This window comes from Sesamum indicum, linkage group LG3 (genome assembly GCF_000512975.1).
Source record: "Sesamum indicum cultivar Zhongzhi No. 13 linkage group LG3, S_indicum_v1.0, whole genome shotgun sequence".
Taxonomy (NCBI): domain Eukaryota; kingdom Viridiplantae; phylum Streptophyta; class Magnoliopsida; order Lamiales; family Pedaliaceae; genus Sesamum; species Sesamum indicum.
Window position 1 is genome coordinate 21,320,544 of NC_026147.1, and position 23,470 is coordinate 21,344,013.

The following is a 23,470-nucleotide window of genomic DNA, read 5'->3' on the forward strand; positions in this document are numbered from 1 at the left end:
GTGGGGGGGGGGGGGTCTTTTAGTTTTTATTCACATGCTTTCTTACTTTAGAGCATTGCCGTTACCCATGTTTACATCTTCAGTCATCAAAGAAATGGACCTTTATTGTCTCTCCTTTTTCTTTTTTCCAGTGGATGCATATTTTTGCGATCTTATGTTCCCTTTGCATTTCTTGATGTGGACGTGATGGAGATGGAAAAGTGTTATTTCTATTTGGGATGAAGCTCTATGTATAAGATAAATTTGTGGGTGGAGAAGACTGCTCGGAAAAATACAGTAAAGAAGTGACCAACTACGAATTTGCTGAGGCCGTATTGTCTTATCCGATAACCTAAACATTATATAACAAATAAAACTAGGCTAAAGCGGCAAAGTAGTATTGTTATATAGAAAACGCTGTTGAGTAAGGACTGTCTGGAATAATAATGCCATATGAATTCATTGAAGAAGAATGGAAATTTTTTTAATTACTTTTCACTTTGTGCATATGTATTAAATATTATAGTTGAACACTGTGCCTTTTGTGCATCTGGTACAGTTCTCTGAACTGATTTTGAATTTTTCTAATCAATGTGGCAGGTTACCCAATTGCGAAGCACAGTTGATTGGATCTACTTGCAGGTAATATTCATCTGCATTGCTTCTTTGTTGAATTTTTAGTCTGCTAATAACTTTAATACTAATCTTGCATGTGAAAGCAAATATTCTGTTTGATAACTTATTTTTAATAGATATATTGAAAATGTTATGTGATTGCAAAAGTTGAGCAGGTCTCAGTCATCTTGGAAGAATGGGCGTCCTTTTCGAACTAGTTTTCGAGAGGAAGCATGGAAAAGGTATAACCGTCGTATGCGAGAAGAACATGAGGCAGAAATGGAGAGAGTGGTGAGATTTGTTTCTGAGCTGTTTTCATTCTTCTTTTGAAATAACCAATGGACTGTTATTTGTTTAGTTGTCGTTTAGTTAGTTTGTTTAAGATGAAAGTTGGTCTATTTCTCTTTCCAATATTTGAAAATGTTCAGGTTTTTCAAATTCCAAATTTTAGCCCTCTATATTGGTGTGTTTAACATAAGTTATTCCAAGTGTTTATTCATGTTATACGAAATAAAGATGGGTGGCAGCATGAGTTGGTCTAGCTGAAGATTGTAAGCTACACGATATTATCAGCTTCAGGATTTCTCCTTGTATATCCTCTTTTATTATTTGCTTTTCCTTTTAAACAGGAGCCTCTTCGTGTAGAATACAGGAGACAGAAACTTCTCTTCTAAGGAATATGATAATATTTTAACCGGAAAGTAATATCGATTTATAAAGAGGATCTCAAAAACTTGGAAAAATGAGGATTTAATACTTTAGTTTGCTATTGTCTTCTTTGCTGAGTTCCTTTCGCTATTTTTCTTAATTGCTTGGACCTGCAAACAGAAAATAAGGTGAGTATTGATTGTTCTTCTGTTGAGAAATAAAGCTAGCTCCTTGCCTTCCATAATTCAGAGAAAGAAAGTAAATGATACTTTTACTGAAGAAAAGATCTTCTCATCTTCGAGTTTCTGCAGTACTGGTTTACGTTGCTGCTGGAAATTTGTGGAAGATAACTAGCTGTATTATCATATTGGTCGTCTGCTTTTTGTAGGAACGAATTCGGCGTATGCAAAGCGTTTTCAACAGGGAGAGAAATAAATCCAAAAGGAGTTATGACAGCTGGCAACAACATGGTCCAGGTGCATATCATCAACATTTCCAGAGGAATGATTGGTACTGGAAGGAAGATACTTCATTCAGAGATCATGGTAGTAATTTTAGGGAGACACCTAAGGCCAGTGCAAGCGCTTCATTATCACATCACTACTCTGTCCTTGGACTCGACAGGTATAGTGAAAAACAAGATATATCTGAATTGACAGATTGCATAATTTGGGTTAAACCATGGTTGATGTATCGACTTCTCTAGTCTATTTAACAAGAATTCTGTTCGGACAGGGTTAAGACCTGACTTAGCCCCGGATGTGCAGCATGCATAGACATAATATATGAATGAGACTTTAAGATTTTGCTGATCATTTGATTTCATAATGCAGTAATGGCATTAATATTATCTTGACATAGTCATCCATGGCTGATGTATCAATTTCTCTAGTCTATTTAACAAGAATTCTGTTCGGACAGGGTTAAGACCTGACTTGGCCCTGGATGTGCGGCATGCATAGACATACTGTATGAAGGAGACTTTAAGAATTTGCTGATCATTTGATTTCATAATGCAGTAATAGCATTAATATTATCTTGATATAGTCATCCATTGGTATCACTTTATATGTAAGGACTGGGAGAATATGCTCTGGTTCCGCCTTGCAGCCCATGCTTTCTTGCAGCAGTAGTGGAAATGATTTTCTGCAGTAAAAGCCTGTTCTTGCACTGGATAAAAGTGTCTGATTCTCATAGACAGCCATGTATATTATGCATGTCTTACGGTCTTCGACAATGATTCATACTGATTACATGAATAATATATTTGCTGCGCTTTGTCTTTCTTTTTAGTTATGGCATGTGGTCTTATTATAGAATCCTTCATGTCACTTTGGGTCTCTGTGATGAGCAACACATGCATATGGAAGTTGACCACTTCGACTGTCTATTCCATTCTTGCAGGCTGAGGTCAACACCCTACACAGATGACGAGATAAAGGTATTCGCTAATATATTCTCACCCATGTGGATCATATAACCGCTGACAAATGAAAAGATATATCACATGCAATCTGCAACACTTTTCAAGAACGAAAATATATTGCTTTCCTCCACAGACCTATTTCAGGTGAAACAGCAATCAAACTGCTTTTGCAATGCTGAATAGTACACTTTATGAATGATATGCTAATCACATGTTCATCGTGCGATGCACCATACTCAAGTGCGAGCTTACATGTGCTTTACCACTAATTCTTGGTTTGTGATGATCTTATTGCGGTTGATGACACCTATGCTTTGCTACTACTTCAAATATCTGTACTCGCACTTTACATTTCCGGTTGTTATTTTAACAGGTCATTTTTCCTGTCTCCTACTTCCTCTAATATCTTCTTCCTCTGCAGTCAGCCTTCAGAGCAAAGGCGAAGCAGTTTCACCCTGATCAGAATCAGGACAACAAAGGTGGTAAATTCATGACAGATCGAGTAAATATTTTCCTGAGCTGTTTATCATTCATCTGATTGATAAATTGCAATGCCCACGTCACTTGTTTACATCTGCAGAATTTGCTGAAACAAAATTCAAGGAAGTTATGGTGTCTTACGAGGCTATCAAGTCAGAAAGAAAGAACAATAGGCATCAATAACTTCGCTCGAGCACCCTGCCGTTTTCCATTGCAGAATCTCCTGAGATGACAATTGCTTCCAGAAACCGTCTGATCTTTATACCAAGAGTGGCTTTCTTGACAGTCATGATAAAGAATCTGGCTGAACTTTTTGGAGTTTGGGCAAAAATTATAGGTTATGCTGCTTGCATAGAATTTGCAGTTGTGTAACAGAAATAAGCATATGTAATATCTGATCGATTACAAATATATGATCCCATATATTCTCCTTCTCGCTCGAATTTCTGTAACGAAATATGTCGTATTATCAACAATTTGATTACCACAATTCCAACACAGTGAGAAAGATATGATTTACTAATGCAGTGAAGTTCAGTCCTATATTCATTAAATTTATGTATTGCAAGGTTGATGTAGCGGAAACAATAGTTGTGCACGCATGTCTGCTTATACAGATATATCGTCATCAGAATTTATCATCAATCACATCATACTAACAAATTAATTTCATCGTGCACGTTCTTTCATCACTTTTTAGGCATTTGTTCAAATAACAGCAATGAGTGAAAAATCTTTTTATTTTTTCCTTCTCATTAAAATTAACTTCATTGTAAATTTTTCCCCCTAAAAAGTGGGACAAGAAGGCTGCTCAGACGGATGAAAACTGGCACAGAAAAACAAGTTTTATCAAGATGCTCCCGAATAGTCCAAACATATGTTGCTGCTTGATTTCGCATCAAGTGTTTCTCTGAGCTACTTCTTGGCATAATCCACATGAAAAATGCTCAGTTACTTAATGCGCTTTGAAGTGAATCCAAGTACTTAGATGGATACAACTGTTATTTTCTTGAAGAAAGTGTTCAACAAGACAAGATATTGCTGGCGGCCAAAATGTTCCTATTTGTGTTTGTCAGCATCACAACATCCAAATACAACAAATAACTAATGCAACAAGATAACGGAAACAAGGGAACTAGTTGCAAAAAATATGACAGATTGGGAGTACTAAGTTGCCGTTCATGGACTTGCTGTTCTTCCGGCTTTTGCTCGAGCGACATTCAGTGAGCAGAAGGAGCACGGTAATAAGCAGGGACAGTTGCTGGGAAGAACATTTGCCTGACCCCTTCTGCCTTGATGATAGGAAATATTATACCTGATGCAGCCTGGTTCAAAAAACCTTAACTCAGATGTTGAAAATTGAGACATGCTACACAAGATGAATGATGAGGAGAGGAAATGGATTTACCGATATTAATCTGGCTCCAATCCACATTCGTTTGGGTGACGGGAAAGGTAACAGTAATCGGCCAACACCATATATAGCCACTGCGAAGAAATGGCAAACCAAGCTTAAAGGACGAGGGTTCAAACCTGAAAGCAAAGACACTGGTCCATTGGAGAATACGCCTCCTAGGCTCAAATAGTCAAAGCAAGCCTGGCGCATCTCCTTTCGTGCTTGATCAGGTGAAGAGCTGAAAACCTTGTAAAGGGCACCTGCCAATGTGTTGATTGTGGCTGCCACAGGCTGCAGATAAAATTTTGAAGTGAGTCAATGACTTTATGGTTCAAAGAACAGGCTCAGTTAGCATACTAATTATGGGGAAAATTATACAGGTAAAATTGTTGTTGTGCCAATAGCTATTATTTCTTAATCCACATTATGAGACCAGCAGTTGATGCATATATTAGGATAACCAACTAGTATTATATTCATTTGAACTTAGACAAGTTGGATACAACAAGTTTTACTGACCTTCCGCAAAGTATAGAAGGATTCAAGATATTTGCAAAGAGCAGATGCATCATTCAGGTCGTGCAGAGGCCTAAGGAGGTTGCGTAATACAACTATATCTGACAAGGCCACAGTCATTCCTCCACCAGTCAATGGGTGGCGCATGTTGAAAGCATCCCCCATTAGCAAAGCCCCTGGAGTGGGATGAGGAGCAGCCGGCATGCTTCTGTTTGGCATTGTCCTTATATTTCCTCTATCGACAGCAGAAACAAAAGCATCATGCAGTTCATGAGGGACCTACAAGAATCAAGGGAGGTGATAGTCACGTTCCAAGAATATAATCGATTTCAAAAATTATGATTAATAACTATTCTACAACAAGCATAAAAGTATAATCGGGAAAAGGAAATATTACCTGCGGAGCCACTACAGTCTTCAAATAGTTGGCCATTTCACCATTTGATACAGAAGGCACCTTCTGACCAGGAACATCAACCAAGCAGCGAACTTCTGTGCTGCTGATGGGGTAAAACAGGATTGGTGATGGATCTGCCAAGATGACATGCCCATGGTTTGCAAAAGGAAGTTGGCAGTTCTCAAGGACCAAACCAACAAAACAAGACGGGATATCCACCTGAGAGCAGAGTAACAGATTACATTAAGAGCGAAACCAAATGATATGGAACAAGAAGAAGATGAAAACAGCCGCAAACTAAGAAATGCCTAACAGTAGACATATGAACATTTAATAATAGTTGATGACTGATCCAGCTAAAGGCACTATCTAAGAGCAAGGCAAGACCTGCCGGTCAGCCTCACCTTTGGATTACAAAGGGAGCGTCGTAAGTTGGAAAAGCAGCCGTCACAGACGATGGTCAAAGGTGCATAAGCTTTCAACTCTTCGCCAGATTTTGTCTTGTATTGTACTCCTCTTATGGTTCCATTGTCTTCAAGAAGAGATGTGACTGTTCCTTGCTCCAGTTGAACACTACAACAAGAAAAGAGACAAAGTTTGACTATCAATTTAAAAGGGATATGCTGAAAGAGATCAGAGCAGTGACATACACTCTTTAATTGGAGTTTGATGCTCTACAAAGTCTGGTTGGACTGGTTTTACCCAACCTACCACCAATCCCCATCCCTCCAACCACTCGGTTAGAGGTAGATAAGATCATGGGAACAAACCAACAATCCATGTGCCTCATCCAATACAACATTATCATGAAGCATTTGCTACTTTTCTTTTCAAGATAGGGAAAAGGGTAGAGACGTTACTTTGGAAGAGATGCAGCTTTCTCACGCATTCTTTGTATAAAGCGTCCATTATGGAAGCTCCTCCCAGATACATCAGAATGAAATTTTTCCAAAGGATAAGAGAGCCGAGTGGCTTTTCCGTCCTTGAACAGAGCATACCCAAATACCCTCTGAGCATCAATTTCCTCCACGCAATCTGGAGAAGAAACATTAAACCACCAATAACTGCAAACTCAAAAATGAAAATTGTAAATCAAGCATTAATAACCAGTACGAGATTCAAAAACTACCTTCCAGTCCTAACTCAATCAGCTTCAGGTAACCACCAGGTTGTAGGAGTTCTCCAACAATTCGGTCAGGCTCAGTCAAGTCTCTTTCAATGACACGAACCCTGCGCCCTTCCTGGAATCATATCATAAAATCTTTGCAGCTAAGTATATATTTAACAGAAACTCCCAAAATGAGAATATCTAAAAGAGAAGAAAATCAGAACTTTTTAATGTTTCTGCAGTGGTTGGCCTCCTAATCACTCAGATCTTTCTGCTTAATTGAACAGACAAATTTTCAAAACAAAGTAGCATCTTAACAATCTACGTAAACTAATAAAAATTTGCCGCACCCACCAAATTCCTAATAAGAATAGTGATCATCGTAGTACGAGTAGACAGACAAGTAAGCCATACAAGGAAAACAGCCCGAATAAAAAAACTTCAAATGAAGATCAAAACAGAAGAACGAAAACTTCTGAACATCCATAGACACTGATTCATTAACCATAAATTCATAGCATAAATCGAAATTTTCAAATCTCAAAATGATTTCGTTCATCTTCTCAGCATTTTCATAGTACGGGTACGCCAAAATCTACTAACGCACTAATGAATAGAAAATCAAGAATATTACATAACACATGCATTCTTCAAATCACGACCCAAGCAATTAAATAAAAAAAGGTCACCTTTCCAAGAGTGTGAGCGAGAGCAGCGCCAGCGACACCAGCACCAACAATGATGACATCGTACCCACCGTCCCTCGAGACGTCTCCGCCATCAAAATCGGTGGTGGTAGTGGTAGAGGTGGCGGAGGCGGAGGCGGCGTTATTTCCATTCCCCGGCGAACAATCCTTTTTATCTTTTCTTGACAGCCCATAACGACAGAAGACGAAGAAACCCAAAAGGGCAGCGAAAAGAGAGCCCAGAAGTGCAAGATCCATCGTTTTTCCGGACAATGCAGGTAGCTTAAGGAACTAACTGTCGCCGGAGAGGTTCCGGCGACAACACGACGACGATGTATCTGCGACTGGGAAGAGAATATATTCGCTGTCTTCGGTTTTGAGCGCGAATCAGCGCCTGGCTGGCATAGTTTGGCGTATCAATGATAAAGAATTATCAATTATCTTGATCTGGAAATTGATAGGAAACGAGAGGTATTATTATAACAGCATTGGCGAAAGCATGGGGACAAAATCGTTAAAATGGACTCCCACCACACAACTCAAAAAGAAGAAGCAATGCGTATATTTGGTTGGATTCATATAAGTATTTCTTTTGAAAAAGAAAAAGAAATATATAGATTTGGAATTGTTTTATTTATAATAAAAGACTGCAAGTTCGAGTTGTTTGGCTTGGACTTTGGATTTTTCTAGTATGTTCTAATATTGATGTTGGATGGTTTAATGATGTCAAAAACAAATTCTTGATGACAGTGGACCCCGCGCTTTTATATGGTCATATAAAGTTTCCAATCTTACATATTATTTGAGGGTTTGAAATTCTTAATTATTTGGTTCGTTCTAGTGAAAACCAACTAAAAGGTAATAGTATTTGAAAAGTTAGCAAGGAGCTTGATCTGTGTGCATAATTAGCTACAAACTAAAAACACAGACAACCCTCATGTCCAGCAATAAAGTGTACCTCTAACTATCAACAAGGCGGTATGTTGTATTTAATTTCTTAAATATTATAAAAGACTTATTTTCTCCATATCTCTATTGTCTGTTCATTGAATCTTGTAAGGAAATAGAATATATGAAACTTTTCAACAGTGGAAGTGTGCATCACTGCTGGAAACGGATTCATGATGGGAGGAATCGCTCATCTGTTCTACTGCATCAGCATTAGACATAGATATAGACAAGGCAAGGCAGCGGAGTTAAGAAACACTGAGGACCAAAACTAGCAGGCTCGTCCCCTCACAGAAGGATACAAGAGTAGGATAGTCGGATATAGTTACAGAGTAAATAGAGGATCTACACAGGGTTAAACCAAGTATTCACCCTGATCTATCGTTTTCTCTTTCTCTGGGACTTCTTTTCCTTATCAACTTTGTCTGGCTTCGTTGAAATGGTTCTCATTTTGGCACCTACGGTGGAACTCCACAAAGCCCTTTCAACATCTGACGGTGTGAATTGATCCTCCAATGTAGATAGTTCCTGAAAGAAATATTGGCGAAAGGTTTCTCATTAATAGTTAGTGGGGAACACACAACAGCAGATTATAAGAGTTTTAGGGAACGAAAAAGCATTTCATGTAAAAACCTGGTGTGGATGAGAATTTCACATAATAATACCCGAGATAAAATAGTTCTGGTGGATAGCTGAAAGAACTGGGAATTAACAAAGGAAAATGTAAAATCCCAGCAGTTTCAATATATTCCGATCAATATATATTAAAAGCACTCTTTCATTATCACAACTACATGCCCATTGATGAAAGAATTCATCTAGACTGATCAGAAATGGCTGATTCGTGAAAATGGAAGCAGTCCCTCTAACTAAACGAGCAGATGGAATCAATAAAGCACCGTTCAAGCACAAAAGCACAAAAAGCAGAAACAAAGCAACAAATCTATCTTTTTCAAAGATCAATGAGATGGACATTGATGGGGGCAAAAATCTCATGAAGGGCAGAAAAGCTATTTCCACAAAAGCATGAGGAGAAAGAGACCACATATTTTTTAATAAACTTGTATTTACTGAGCCCTAACAAAGGGAAATTGTATCTGCATGTAGGTGATTAATGGAGCGGTAAAATTGATTTTACACCTCTTTACATGAATTGCTTGAGATAGTATAAATACGCCTCAACATTGTGAAAAGGACTTTTGTACAAGTTAAAGAACGAAGATTTCTAGTTTTTGACATGTGAAGTGTGCTTGGATCACGAGCTTCCAATTCATCACCATCTAACACATAATTGTTGAAAACTACCACTGATTGGAGAATAATAATGGTATATTTTCTAGTTCTCAACCAGAGGATTAAAAACTCTGGATCTTGTTCACTAGTATGATCTCCAAATGCATTTCGATGCATCAGTAGAGATCTAAGAATATATGTTCTAATTCCAACTAATTCAAGGGAAGCTAATTGATTGACATTCCGTGGAATCTAAAATTTTCAAACAGTCAAAATATAAGTGTAAGTCCAAGTTGTAAACCTTAAGACTGATTCAGCTGAAAAATGATGGAGAAACAAATAATTCAACCAACCTTTGCCTTGGCTTGCATCTTCTCCACAAACACCATATACCGCTTCAACGAATAATCCTTCGAGTCCCCAACCACAGCCACCGTTGCCTAAATTTCCAAACATTCATACATGATAGATGAACACACTCCCGTGAAAAAATATGGAAAAGTCAATCGTTCATTCATCCAAAATTACTTTTTCAACAGCCTAGAAGCACCTCATTATGGGGCGCTAGAAATAACCCCAAAATTTCTACTCACCAGTTGGAAAAATGAAACAAAAACTTCATTATCGATAGTTATTCTCGAATAAGTACCTCATCGGACATAAACGGCGCGACATCCGGCGCATAGGCGGCGAGGACAGCGGAGGCGGTGGCTGGACCCACGCCCTTTAAGACGGTTAACTCTGTGATGGCCTTCGAAACATCAGGCAAGGAAGCAAAGGCCTTCGCAGAGGTGTCCCGCACCACGACGTCGTCTAAGGAGGAAACGAAGGATAATAAGCGCGGGCGCCACTTGCCGCGGGCGAGCTTCCACTGCATGAGTCTAGAGAGCTCATCGGTGGTGATGTAGGGATTAGGGTCTCGTTGGTGGAGGAGATTTGGTAGCTCTTTGCGGTAGAAATCATCAAGGGAAATGATGTCCGGTTTCCCAAGGGTTTTTATTACGGCTTCGTAGTAACCGAGGGCTTCTCTCCAGAGAGCGGCGTCGGATGAATTGAAGTCCATTACTACCAGCCCGGCGGCGAAGATAGCGGTCGTCGGCAGGGGCTTTCGAGGTCTCGAAATTGGCGGGCTTTGACTACAAAAAGAACACTGATTTATGCTATTATAATATGAATTTATTAATTGAACGACGTATTAATTAATAAATATATATATATATACACTATACTTTTATTAAAAAAATCTTTTATGGTTTCAATACCTAAATTTGCCTTTTGATTCATTTTGTTTTTCTAAAAAACAAATTGATTAAAATAAAAATAAAAATTTTTTTAATTATTTCATAATTATAATTTTTTTATATCACCCACTAATTCATTGTTTCTCTCTCATCCTACTTCTCCATCTTTCTTCTCATTTCAATTTTTTATATTTTTATTAAATTTATAATCCAATATACTTTCTCTCCATCACGATTATTATCTCTAAAAGACTTTTTCCTCTCGTTCTCTCAACATTATTGTTTTTTTCACAATTTTTTCCACTCTATTTCACATCATAATTCTTTTTTATACAAAACTGCGTGCAACAACAACTACTTAAATTAAAAAAAAAAAAAAAAAAAATCTTTCATTGTACCAACTTTAAATTACCCCAATTTACCCTTTTTTCACCCTTTAATCCATTCTATTTTTCCAAAAAACAACTGTCCAAAATAGTTATTTAAATATCTTCTTAATCATTTTATAATTACATTCTTTTTTTCATTTCAACCACTAGTACATACCTCTTATCTGCATCGTCATTTCATTCACAAGATTTTTCTCAGTCTTGTACCTCCAACTCAACAAATGCATAAATCCTGCCTCAGCTGTATTTTGCTGGGCCTTTACACCTACCAGCGACTTATCATTATGGTACCTCTAACACAATTTCTCATACAACAAAAGAAAACATTGATTACTTGCAAAAGGTAAAGTGATTAGTGAAAACTAAATTGGTACATTATGAACATCAAAGAAGAGCCAAAATGAAATATTTGTAAGTATGACAATTTCAACACGTTCCTCCTTGTATAAAGCAGCCAAATGGATGCAGTTGATGATACCTTCGAACCTAGATTCCCTTTCCGGCTAAAGCTCTTTTCTAGTTACATGTAAGCATCATATAAATAAATCCTCCAGAGTCTACTGAGTTTAATTTACAAAGTCAAGTTCCCCTAAAATGATAAATAACTTTTCTGATTGGAAAATCACAAGTTTCAAATTAAAAAATTGAGGGTGGCTTAAATTTTGTAAACAGGAGTAATTCCAAGCAAATGGAAACATTTTCTCATGACAACTGCTGTTGCCTCGCACAGCAAGAGTCTACTTGTCTCCTCTGCTGATCCAACGACCTAACAAAATTTCAAAGTTCAGACAAGAAGAGGAAATCAATAACGGCGGTACAAGGAGATGCCAATTTATGATTCAAGATTCTCATCCTGGAGCATGGACTGTGATACTTTATTCTTTTTGTGCAATATTAATTAAAGGCTTCTTCATACCTGACAGTTGGTGTAAAATCTTGTGAAGTCTTCTGATAAATTGTACAAATATTCACACAACACATTTGGCAAAAGATTAGTGCATGCCTCCTCCACGACCTGAGAAGGTAGAATCACAGTAAGACCAAAGGCAAATATACTAACAAGCCAAGTAGTAAGTATTTAGGATCCAGGAACAAGGAGCGAATAGTGACGGGACTATCCATAATCAGTCTTATTACCTCTGCAAACTGGAGCAAATGAAGTCCTAGCGTACGTTCATCAGGATGAACCAAGTCTATCGTCCCAGTCTGTAATCAATATAAGCAAGAACCAAAGTTGTGAATCATAAAGTCCTTTTTTAAGTTCATCTAAAGTTTCTAAAACTTTTGACCACTTCAGGGTTTCTTAAGCCAGTCATCACAAGCCTAGATCGCATAATTGATGATAAAAAGATAAAACTGAAGATGGCCAAAATAGAAATATTTGCTGAAGGTTAAAGTTAATTACACAACATCAAACAGTTGGTATTTTAGAACTAGGAAGAGAGTTGGCCTACTTTTTTCAATTCTTCTATATCTTTCCCCGATTTCCTGATGATTGAGCAGATCCGAGCATGTGCATACAACAAATATACTGCAGTATTTCCCTGCTCATAAGGAACAAGGCAACAAGGAATAAATTGAAAGAATGACATAGAGTTAAACAGGAGGCTAAGGTAGCCACAAGAAAGTAAGGACAATTGTATCAAAACCAGCTTTCATTAATTTAAAATCCATAACAATACTTCACTAACCATATGACATAAAAATGACTTACAATAACATGTTTAAGAAAGAAGTTCAGGCAAAAACAATACTCTTTTCATATTGCTAAACCATAAAATATTACTAGTATCATTTCTATGTTATAAAACTCATAGTAGTCGATGAACACACCTTGTCATTGAGCATCTGGTCGAAACTGAAGGTGTAATTGGTCGTTCTATTATTCTTCAGATCAGCATATCTGTTTTATATACAAAAGAATTGATACTTTCTTCAGAGGTCCTGTTAGGAAAAATTACAGGAAGAGTAGCGACCTTTCCGTCAAAACAAACGGGCTGGTGCATATGCCCCTGCTTTTGGGATCTCATGTTGGATCAAGTTTCTAAGCAGCTAGCATTCTTTTGTATCTACTTAGGCTGGAAACAAAATTTATCAGGAAAACGAGGCATAAAGAAGGATACTCACTTAACAGCCCCATATCCAACTGCTTCAGCAGTTTTCTCAAGCTCCTCTTCAGTCCACTCTTTAGCCTTCCCTGGCATACATTTGATGCACTTGTGAGGTTCAGATTTCAGACCATAAGTAGCATGATATAATAACAAAGTAATATATAGTTTTGGGCCTCCTAGGTGACCTGGTAGTTGTCTGGACAAACATAAAGCAACCAACCTCTTTCAATTAGAGCAGCCTTGCATTTACTTTTAGCTTCATCAAGTAAATCAACCAGTTTGACAGTCTCAGTACTGCGAGTACGGAATCGTTTTCCATCTTCTCCTAGAACAAGCCCAAATCCTACGTGGCTAGCTTTGGGATATTTATTCTCCTCAGCTGGAAGCCAACCAGCCCGTTTGGCAGCCTTGAGAACATTCCAAAAAGCTCTTTAGCCTCAAAACTCATATATGAGTCTGCTAAAATAAAGACATGATGCGCCATGTATAGGTTGCCATATTCAGATGTCTAACTTACAGTAAAGAACATTTCAAAGTGCTCTCGTTGGCCAACATCAGTTACATATATAATCCACTCAGCCTTTTCCTCGTTTAGTCGATACCTATACATTGAAGAAGTGTAAGTCTAGTAACAAAAAGCAATTTCCACAAGTTACATGGCAGAAGCAGTATAAAATTTGCAGTAGAAGTTTTGATATCAGTTTAAGTGACTGACATATCAACATTTGATCAAGCAATAATGGTGATGATGGAGGCGGCGCCAGTATAAATATGGAAAGATAGGTAGAAAAAAAAAGCTTTCAGCAGATGATCTGAAACTATTCTAAACCATGAAAAGACTTCTCTCAGCAAGTACTATATACACTCAACAGAAAGAATCAGAAAGGATTAGAGAAAACTTCCATGAACCAAAAATGAGGGAACAAAGAAAACTGGCTCACCACAAAGCAGCAAGATCAGTTGAGGCATAGTTGTACCCACCATCCTTCTTTACAACAATAAGTGGTATATTTTTCCCTTCAATAAAGATAACACGTGCACCTTCACTTTCTTCAATTAATCCCTGTTTACTCAATAACTCCAGAGCCCCAGGAATATATGGATTGTAAAAGCTTTCCCCCTGGTGAAAAGGAACAAAGACTTGTATGAATGCACATTCCATAGAAGCCCATAGACATCTCAATAATTGTAAAAGCTTTCTCCTTGGTGAAAAGGAAAATGTACTGAAATAAATTAATATTTTATATCATCAGAAAAGAAATTAAATAGGAGACAACCACACCTTAAAGACATCAGCAGTTGGGCATAATCACCTAAACTACAGTACGTTAGTCATCATCTTGATACTTCTATGAATTGCGTAATGCAGACATTACAGAGACCATGTTGTATATTTACCAAAAGCTTCAAATAAATCAGCAACGGCACTTAAAACAGAGCAAGTCCAGTACCTTTTCCTCCAAGTGAACTCCAAGCCGCTGATAAACCTTTTCATATCCTCTTCGGCTAATTTCACAAATATGAGCCCAAGCCTTCCGGTACTTCTCCTCCCCAGCCTGTAACACACACATAGATATAGCATCACATACAAAAAGTATAAATGAGACACTTACATTATTTATTTGGCTTTAATGTTTTGATGAATTAGAAAATGAATGTATAATTACTTCAAGAAGATAAACTCAGGCAAGAAAGAACAAACACTATAAAGAATCAACCTCAACAATCCTTAAGATATCAAATTATTTACCTGCAGACTGACTACTGCGCGTTGGGCCCTCTCCTTGAAGGCGGGGTCACTGTCAAATCTCTGCTTCGACGCCTTATAGAATGTCTGAGAAAGCAGCACTCGGGTAAATAGGACAAAGCTTATAAGCCATTCTTCTCCAAACTCATCTTGAAAAGAAACCCATGTAACTCCAAAATTCTGTAAGTACCAAAGCATATTCAAAATTTTCCTCTCACCTCCAGGTCTCCAATGGCTTGATCACTGGCAACTTCTCCACTTGGAAACTTTTCAAATAGGTACTCGATTAGCATGCCAAACTGAAACCGTTCAAACCATTAGCATCCAAAGAAATATTCCACTTTAAAAGAGCTATGCATCCGAAGTAATAATTGTTCAATTTAAAAGAAGCTTTTCACGCCAAGAAAAATCAATCAGAAGCTATACACACCAAGAAAATCAATCACTTCTCACAGTTACAGGGATATAATCACCTAGGACTCACAACATGCAGATAATCACAAACCTGTGTCCCCCAATCTCCAACATGGTTTCTACGAAGAACCTCCACATTCGAATATTCCAGCATACGGGCCAGGGTATCTCCAATAATGGTCGATCTCAAGTGACCAACATGCATTTCTTTTGCTATATTGGGTGAGGAGAAGTCAACCACAGCCCTCTTGACAGGAAGCTTAGGAGCCCACGCCTCAATACCATCAACTAGCATCTTCTGAATGCTCTGCACCAATTTGAATAAGATTTTTCATACACAATAGTATGAAAAGGTCAGCTAAGAAAAGAGAGAAGTTCTAGTAGTAAATTACCTTGGCTATCCATTGCCGAGACAATACAACATTTACAAAACCAGGTCCAGCAATTGAGCAAGAATCAACCATTTCTGATGCAGGGAGATTTTTCATAATGGCCTATAAAGTAAACAAATTAATTAACCAGTCTCAAAAGGCATCAACTTAAGACATATGATTGATACTATGGTATAACACATTGTTTTCTTCTTTAGTTATAAAACTTACACCATAAAGAGAATTGTAAAACAGCATATATCATCCATACCTGTCCTATTGGTTGGGGACCTTTGAACTGGGTGCTCTTCCCTTTAACTTTTGACCACAAGCCCATGGCATTGTTGCTGTAACAAGAAAGGGTTTCATATCTTGCAATATCACAGTAGCAAGGACAAAAAGATTATCTATTGCAAATAAGTATTAAGATTTTAAGAAATCAACTAAAAGTTTAAACGCAAACTCACTTTTCCACTAAACAGGTAAGAAAATGAATTTTGCATAACAACATATAAAGAACAAGAAATACCATTGATAATCACCGAATTTGGGGTTTTGGCAAGGAGCAATTGCAGGATCTACATCCAACTCCTCGGGGACTGTTATTCTCAATGATTCTTCAAATAACTTTGCTAGTTGTTGCTTAAGACTTCCACCTGTCACCTCATCCTGTTTGATGACACATTAAATCAGAATTTATGACAGGTATGTCATATTTGTAGCCTGTTTCAATGTTTCCTTGAGTGTAGTAAATGCATATACATGTGCATTAAGCTTACGCATTGATAATTGCCTTTGAATCTACAAATACAGTGCAAGTTTTTCTTAGAAATGAAGCTTCTCAATAAATAGTTACATGAACTTACGTTTGCCATAGTCTTTGAGGACGATGCCTTAGCTCTGAGAAAAAGTCTTCGAGAAGTTCTAAGAATACCTGTCTAGTTTCATGAGAACCACAAGAAAATCAACAAAAGCACAAGTACAACGTAACATCTGATCTCAGGAAATTGACATGAAAGGTTACTAAAGAAATTAAATATGTCAAAAGATTATAGAAGCCATCAAAAAACAAACTCAATCATGCTCCTGAGTATCTCAATACAAGTACCAGCTTTTTGTTTACAACTTTCACCGGCACAAAGTTACCCATGTTTGTGGTAATCAGATTAGAGTCTTAAAATATCAGATAAATTTTCTCATCACAATCAACTTTAATTTCGATATGACAGTAAGTATTGGATTCGCATGCAACTAGTTTTCACTGCTCTCCGTCTACAACAAACCCAGTTACTGCTTAAGGGGGAAAAGAAACACCGAATATGTCCTTAAAACTCTCATCCTCTCATATATCCGCTTCAATCACACTTGAATTGGAACATCCATTATATAATCTTTACAACAACAGCAATTCAATTTGAACTCCGTCATTGATATATACGCACAAAATAATAAACCTATTTCCAGCTCCACCACTCCTATACATAGACCGGTCAATCAAAATATATTCACAGTTTCACTAACATTCACAAATCGTAACCTCCCTAAGAAAAAAAAAAGAAAACATATGGCGGCATATCAACCCGTCTTACAGTTGGTGGAGAAGGAAACGGAGGAGTGAGAGTGGAGGAGAGGGAGGCGACTGAATTGCGGAGGAACGAAAACCGGCGGAAGCAAAATACTAAACTGTGAGCAGTTCATTAAAATAAAGTGTTTTGTGTATTTATTTACAGATGATATGCCGTATTTCACCCAGTGAAGGTGAAAGTGCGCTCTTTTCTGTCTAATTGGCTGTGGACTGTGGACTATGGTGGAACTGCGCGCCTCTTTAGGGTTTTTGAGGGATTGGGATTGTCTGTCTATGTCTTCTCGTGGGTTAAAAGAACTCTGTCAGAATGCAACGTCTTAGTGTTTGAGTAATTATTAAATGCATTTTTGTCCAAGAAATTTAAATGTGGACGCAAAATCATCCGTTAAATTTAAAAACTCGATCTATATCATCATATCCTCAATTTTTTACTTAAATTTAGAAGAAATAAAGACTATATTATGTTAGTATTTTCCTATTAGTAACTAGTAAAACACACGTGCATTGGGCGTATGCATAGTCTTTTATTTTTTCTTTTTTCATTCTTAAATAATATGAAAATAATTTGAATGGTGTACTGAAAAAGTTTCTACATTCATATCATGTTTTTTTTTAATCAGGCAATTATAAGATCTAAGAGGGTAGTATGAAAAATATTGTTTGAGTAAAATATGTTGCATAATTTTCAATGAAAATGAACATTTTAATAAGATTGAACTAAACAAACGAGCTTAAGTCTGAAATACTGTAAAACTGAAAATTGACTTTTAAAAATCAAATGAGACGCACCATAAACATTTGTACCCGACATTGATAATTTTTTATTTGATTTCTTACATTATCTTATTAATACATTCAAATATTTGTATAACAATTATTTTTTTTATTATTAATGCTGGATTACTAATAATTAATATTCATGACATAATGCATATATAATTATTTAACTCAAAAAGCAAAGTAATACAAATGAAAACTAAATTTACGTCGTCAATGAGTTATTGCTTTATTGATAAGAATGAGGTCTCAAAATTAAAAGCTGTAGATTTGAGTTTTTGTAATATTTTTTTAAATTTTTTATCTCGTTTCAATATATTCATTAATTTAAATTCTTAATATATTAAATTAATTTTTAAAATAAAATATATCGAATGATGGAATGAAATCGAAAATGAACGGCCGGAAGGAGTGGTCATAGTTGTAAGCTGAAAACAAGATGTTGGGCTGGGAGTTGGATCCAACAATCTCTTGTACTGAGTTTTTTATCATGTTATAAGTTGCCCATTGGACCTCTCCTCTGCCCATCTCTTTCTTTTCTTTTTTTAAAGTAGTAATTATATGATTTTATTAATTAATTATTTTAATAAATTGAGACTACAGCGATATTTGATTAATTAATTAATATAATTAAACATGACAAAGTAATTTATGATAAATCTATATAAAATAAAATAAATATCTATACATTTGGTTAAATTCGAACACATGACCTCAAACTTGTTCATAATACTTCAATTTTAACCACTATGCAAAAACAAAATCATTTATACACAAACTTTGAAAGATATTAAAATCTTAACTGGTATTGTTTCTTGAGAAAACATAGATATCAAAACAGTTGATGATGAATTATGGTAGTACAAGATTTTGGTCATGATCTTCTGTCAAATTTTCTGGGCCATGTACTAAATAGGTATAAGGTTTTCAAAGTGGTATTTGGATGAACCAAAATTAAATAAGTTACCAAATTGTCCGAAACTCTCTCTCTCTCTTAACATGTATTAATACGTAGTTCAATTAATAAATTTATATTATAATTGAACTCATAACAAATGAGACACGTACTGTCGCAACATTTTAAAATTGATCTTAACACAATCAAACGTTGCGAGGTGCTTCTGAAGTTCGAATTTGCAATAATTGTATAATTTATTCTATTAAAAACGATTAATAATTAGTTGTTAGTGAAATCTTATTCAAATAATAACATTTCAAATATCCAAATCAAATAGTACAAATATTGTTTTCTACAATTAAATATCTAATTCAAAGTTTTATTTGACTTTTTTCTGATACCACAATAAAGTAGAACAATGGGCCGAATAAGTGGCTTAGACAATTTTGTGCCAATATTTTGTACCATCAGCTAAAATGTTGTGATATAATGCTATTAAAATAGGCTAATATAGTCTAATAATTACTTAATGATATATATATAGGTCACACAAAATTCAATTTATAAATACCCAATAATCGGTTATATATATACATCTTTTACACTTTTTTACTTTATTTGGAAAAAAACAAGACTCATATTGTATATTTTAAAATTTGAATATAAAAAATTTAAAAGTTTAAGTTTAACTCGAGCTCAAATCTATAGTATTTTTATCCCAAGACACCTCGGGTCCTTGACCCGTGAAATATTTCTAATATTTAGTTCATTTTAACTAGTTTTCATATATAAATTTAAATTTACTAAAAAAATATATTTTTTTTTATTAGCCAGTTATCATATGTAAAAGTTAAAAACTGTGACAGACACTAATTAATATGGGGGCTGCGCAATGGCGTATTAATTGTTGTTTTTTTAAAAACGATGCCCAGAATATTATTTATAGTAAAAACTATAGCGAATGATTTTGTTATAAGTAAAATCATAACGAGTGTTGATTAACTGTAGTTAAAATGTAATATGAATTTTAAATTATTGTGATTTTTAATATAAAAAATAATCAAATTATTTTTGGAGTGATTTGAAAAGACAGAAGAAGGAAAAAGAGTCCGCAATCAAAGCACCTAACTCCATTCTCGTAACTTCATGAATGGGCAACGCAAAAAGAGCATTTGACAATTCTATAAACTTCCATTCGAGAGAGGGGTAGAGACAGGTGTTTTCTTCTCAACATTTTTGTATCTATTAATGAAAATTTATACTCCAAGAGGAACACATGATGCCTGTCATCTCCACTCACCAAATAATTAATATATGAAAATCCCCACATTGTCTAAAAATTAATATTCATTTTAACATTAAAAACTATCAATGTTGTCTTATTTAAGTAGTTAAGTTTGAATTTCCACGGACAAATTTGAGATCTTGAATTTGAAACTCGATCGAACATGTGGGTATTTATCTTATTTTATATGAGTTTATTGAAATCATAATTTTTTTTATTATTTTTATGAACGTGTAGGTATTGATGTAATCATGTAATTATTATTTAAAAAACAAATTAAATACTTGTTCTAAATTCCAAAAAAAACAAGAAACATTAGTTTTTGCAACGAAAATATCCTATCCCAATTTGCAATAATCTTTTTAATTAATTTATTCAGATAAATGACATGTCCAAAGAATCATCACAAACTGCTAAGTGAATACCGTCGCGCAAAATCGCATTTAAATCGGACAAATTACTAATTATCCTAGGCCTATTATTTAACTTAGTGTGTTTGCGGTACTCAGCCCACCAATTAATATTATGATGGTGGAACTTTAGAAATTAATGATGAATTAAAACTAATGATCCTTGTTAGGTGCATTATGATTAGAAAATCTAATTAAGGGCCCTACATTATTTTTTGAACTTATTCATAATGACAATTATTATATATTAATCACAATTATCTTCTTTCTCTGGTTGAATTAGTAGATGGTTAGGTTTATGTATTAGTCTAGTGTTGCAGAAGCTTATGCAATCATTAAAAGTTTAAGGAATAATTTTGTATGTACATTATAAGGAAAGCTGTCTTGCAATATAGAGCCATCCACGCACCAATCACTGCAGACCAACTCTTGTTTATTTCTTCAACCTTTTTCCCTTGGTTTTCTTGCATTCTTAAAAAAAAATGAAAATTGATAAATAATAATGCAATAATTATTTTTAATTAGATTAAGAGAAAAAACAATTGTTAAGCGCATAATTTTTAATACCGTGGATATTAAATGAAAATATTTTTAAATACAATTTTATTAGTGGCAAAAATTACAATATTCTCGATCGTATATTGATTAAAAAATTATTCATAAAATTACTATTATAAATAATTAATAATACAAATACATTTTAGAAAGAGTATAACTTTATATGCGTAGAGTGCATGATTTATTTAAAAAAGTAGAGTAGAATCAGAGGTCCTCATGTGAAATTGACTATAACTTTCTAGACATTTTTTAATAAAAATAGAAAATGTTGGGTTGAATTAATTTGAATGATATGTACTTTTCACTGTATGTACATGACTTGGACAACACATTAAATTTTAATGTCTTTATTGAAAAGTAATCATAAATTGATAGCGTTAAGATCATCAAATGTCATAAATATGGCAATAACACATCATCCACTTCTTGCATAGGAAATAAATAGGTAATATTATAAGTTATTTGCTCCTAGAAAATAATATAAGTAATTCCCAATAAATATTTGTCTGAGTTTCGCTTTGATAGAGTTTAAACGGTCTAAAATAGCATATATGATGACTTTGCTTCTCAAAAATTAATATTCGACCCCATCAATCTAGAAACGAGAAATATTAATCGTTGAAATTTATTCCATACAAGAGATTTTAGGAGGGAGCATGGTTTTGTATAATTCCTGACAATTGGCCCTCTATAAAATATAATTTGGGACAATATATGTATTAAATTACTCTGAAATATAACTATGTGACCCTGTTATCAAATATAGCTATTTATGCTATTTTGGTTATTAAAAATCAGATGGTGTAGTTTTGATCCTTAAATTATTATTATTATTATTATTATTATGTTTAAATCCTTCCATAAAGTAAACGGTTAAAATTAATAAAGTTTCATTGAAAAAAAAAAAGTCATTTTTCTTCCATTTTATGGTATTTTTATGGAAGGAAAATTGTTACTTTTTTCCGTTCCAATAAAACTTACACTAACTTTAACAGTTTTATTTAATGAATAACTAATAATATTAAAAATATAATAATTCGAAGATTAAAATTACACCCTTAAATTATTTAAAAATTTTGAGGATCAAAATTATAGTTATTCCAAAAATAAACCTATTTGCCGTGCGGTACAAGAGACGCAACATTGGTGACTGTCAGGAGACCGAATCTTAAGGTAACAATCCAACACTCTTCTGATTATATGGAAATATTTTCATTTTTCAGTTACTTCATTTACATGGTAATATCTGACTCATTATGATTGAGAGTCATAACTCAATTTATATGAACTTTTCAATAATCATATAATTTACCACTAGAATGGTATCCAAGTGGAATAAAGTCCCTATTCTCATAATTAATTATAAAATCAAATCGATTTAAATACCACTTACTCATGGTATAAAATCTGCAATTTGAAATAATAATTTTGTTTCCTTTTTAATCTATTTTGTATTTCAATTGAGTTGACAGCTACAAACTCGATCTTGAACAATAAATTGTGAATAATTATATTTTTATATAGTCTTTTCACAGAAATTATCTCTGTTTTTGTATAATTATAGAAATAATTCATGGCAATAAAAAAATACAGATAGTTTTTGTATAATATATACGTATTTGGAAATTTTTCAAAAAATCATAGTAGTTTGTGTAGATGATGTTGATGTTTCTACTAAGTGTATGTGTAATTATGCAAAAACTATGAATGAATTGTGTAAGAAATAATGTAAATATAACTATCCCTAATAATTATGGTTCAATTCAGACATTTCGTGTGGACGACTCTCACAGTCGCTCGTGAAGAACTGCTACAAGATTTTTATTTATAAAAAAAAAATGAATATATATGTTAATATTTTAATTTTTTTTATTTGAATGAGAAAAAAATAAAATTTGCCTTCTAGCTTTTGCGGTTGTTAAAATAAATTTGTTAAGTACTGGTGCAGGTGCAGGTGCAGGTACAGACCCCTTCTTCAACATTCAAAATTCAAATACAAAGCACAGATGATGGAACGTGGTGAACGGGGCGGCCCTACCGCCGCCCGGCCGACGGTAGGTGACAGCCTGTACATCATAAAAAAGACTTGGACACATCTATTCCTCCACGTGTCATTCCCTCCGCTCATCATGTAACGTCTCCACCTACTCCAGGCGCGTCAACCCCCGTGCACTCTATCTCACCTTCATTAATAATATAAGCTAATATTCTTTTGGATATCCTTTTTTTTCTTTTTTTCCTTTTATTTTTTT

The 23,470-nt window shown here is 34.9% G+C and overlaps 4 protein-coding genes across 7 annotated transcripts in view; 1 reads left to right on the forward strand and 3 right to left on the reverse strand.

Annotated features, from left to right (window-relative positions):
- LOC105159078 overlaps positions 1 to 3,689 on the forward strand; it is a 4,509-nt gene extending 820 nt beyond the window's left edge. Inside the window, exons 2-7 of one of the 3 annotated variants that reach the window (XR_002286783.1) lie at positions 580 to 621; positions 763 to 885; positions 1,631 to 1,866; positions 2,647 to 2,812; positions 3,090 to 3,147; positions 3,249 to 3,322. Coding sequence is in view for 2 of the 3 variants with exons in the window: in XM_011076019.2 (XP_011074321.1) it covers positions 580 to 621; positions 763 to 885; positions 1,631 to 1,866; positions 2,647 to 2,683; positions 3,090 to 3,170; positions 3,249 to 3,380 (651 nt within the window). In the remaining variant the exon portion in view is untranslated. Of the gene's footprint in view, positions 1 to 579; positions 622 to 762; positions 886 to 1,630; positions 1,867 to 2,646; positions 2,813 to 3,089; positions 3,171 to 3,248 lie in introns of all 3 variants that reach the window. The other 2 variants (XM_011076019.2, XM_011076020.2) reach the window with 2 other exon arrangements.
- LOC105159079 (squalene epoxidase 1) lies at positions 4,120 to 7,814 on the reverse strand. The gene is made up of 8 exons (XM_011076021.2): positions 7,255 to 7,814; positions 6,587 to 6,698; positions 6,318 to 6,492; positions 5,862 to 6,030; positions 5,458 to 5,676; positions 5,064 to 5,339; positions 4,557 to 4,835; positions 4,120 to 4,473 (listed from the first exon to the last, which is right to left on the reverse strand). The coding sequence occupies exons 1-8, from the start codon at positions 7,507 to 7,509 to the stop codon at positions 4,369 to 4,371; spliced, it is 1,590 nt and encodes a 529-aa protein (XP_011074323.1). The 5' UTR covers positions 7,510 to 7,814; the 3' UTR covers positions 4,120 to 4,368.
- On the reverse strand, positions 8,347 to 11,338 carry LOC105159080. The gene is made up of 4 exons (XM_011076022.2): positions 11,220 to 11,338; positions 10,082 to 10,568; positions 9,786 to 9,872; positions 8,347 to 8,727 (listed from the first exon to the last, which is right to left on the reverse strand). Exons 2-4 carry the CDS (start codon positions 10,493 to 10,495, stop codon positions 8,578 to 8,580), a joined length of 651 nt encoding a protein of 216 aa, XP_011074324.1. The 5' UTR covers positions 10,496 to 10,568; positions 11,220 to 11,338; the 3' UTR covers positions 8,347 to 8,577.
- On the reverse strand, positions 11,471 to 17,574 carry LOC105159081 (arginine--tRNA ligase, chloroplastic/mitochondrial). 2 transcript variants are annotated; one of them, XM_011076023.2, is made up of 18 exons: positions 17,295 to 17,574; positions 16,572 to 16,639; positions 16,235 to 16,374; positions 15,977 to 16,052; positions 15,727 to 15,828; positions 15,426 to 15,641; positions 15,139 to 15,219; positions 14,924 to 15,007; positions 14,625 to 14,729; positions 14,115 to 14,293; positions 13,691 to 13,775; positions 13,394 to 13,580; positions 13,190 to 13,259; positions 12,896 to 12,965; positions 12,517 to 12,606; positions 12,200 to 12,268; positions 11,979 to 12,077; positions 11,471 to 11,828 (listed from the first exon to the last, which is right to left on the reverse strand). In XM_011076023.2, the coding sequence occupies exons 1-18, from the start codon at positions 17,401 to 17,403 to the stop codon at positions 11,718 to 11,720; spliced, it is 1,941 nt and encodes a 646-aa protein (XP_011074325.1). In that variant the 5' UTR covers positions 17,404 to 17,574; the 3' UTR covers positions 11,471 to 11,717. The 2 variants fall into 2 exon arrangements, with proteins under 2 accessions (XP_011074325.1, XP_011074326.1); XM_011076024.2 differs by having other exon boundaries at positions 16,572 to 16,643; positions 17,295 to 17,573.

Coding starts and splice junctions, on each gene's coding strand:
- LOC105159079 (XM_011076021.2), bottom strand. CDS start 7,509: ATGGATCTTGCACTTCTGGGCTCTCTTTTCGCTGCCCTTTTGGGTTTC. Junction 5,340..5,457: donor AGACTGTAGTGGCTCCGCAG/GTAATATTTCCT, acceptor TGATTCTTGTAG/GTCCCTCATGAACTGCATGA. Junction 4,836..5,063: donor CCTTCTATACTTTGCGGAAG/GTCAGTAAAACT, acceptor TTTTATCTGCAG/CCTGTGGCAGCCACAATCAA.
- LOC105159080 (XM_011076022.2), bottom strand. CDS start 10,495: ATGGACTTCAATTCATCCGACGCCGCTCTCTGGAGAGAAGCCCTCGGT. Junction 9,873..10,081: donor CGCCGTTTATGTCCGATGAG/GTACTTATTCGA, acceptor TTGGAAATTTAG/GCAACGGTGGCTGTGGTTGG. Junction 8,728..9,785: donor AGATGCAAGCCAAGGCAAAG/GTTGGTTGAATT, acceptor TATTTCTTTCAG/GAACTATCTACATTGGAGGA.
- LOC105159081 (XM_011076023.2), bottom strand. CDS start 17,403: ATGAACTGCTCACAGTTTAGTATTTTGCTTCCGCCGGTTTTCGTTCCT. Junction 16,640..17,294: donor CGTTTCCTTCTCCACCAACT/GTAAGACGGGTT, acceptor GAAACTAGACAG/GTATTCTTAGAACTTCTCGA. Junction 12,607..12,895: donor ACCAGATGCTCAATGACAAG/GTGTGTTCATCG, acceptor CCTTATGAGCAG/GGAAATACTGCAGTATATTT.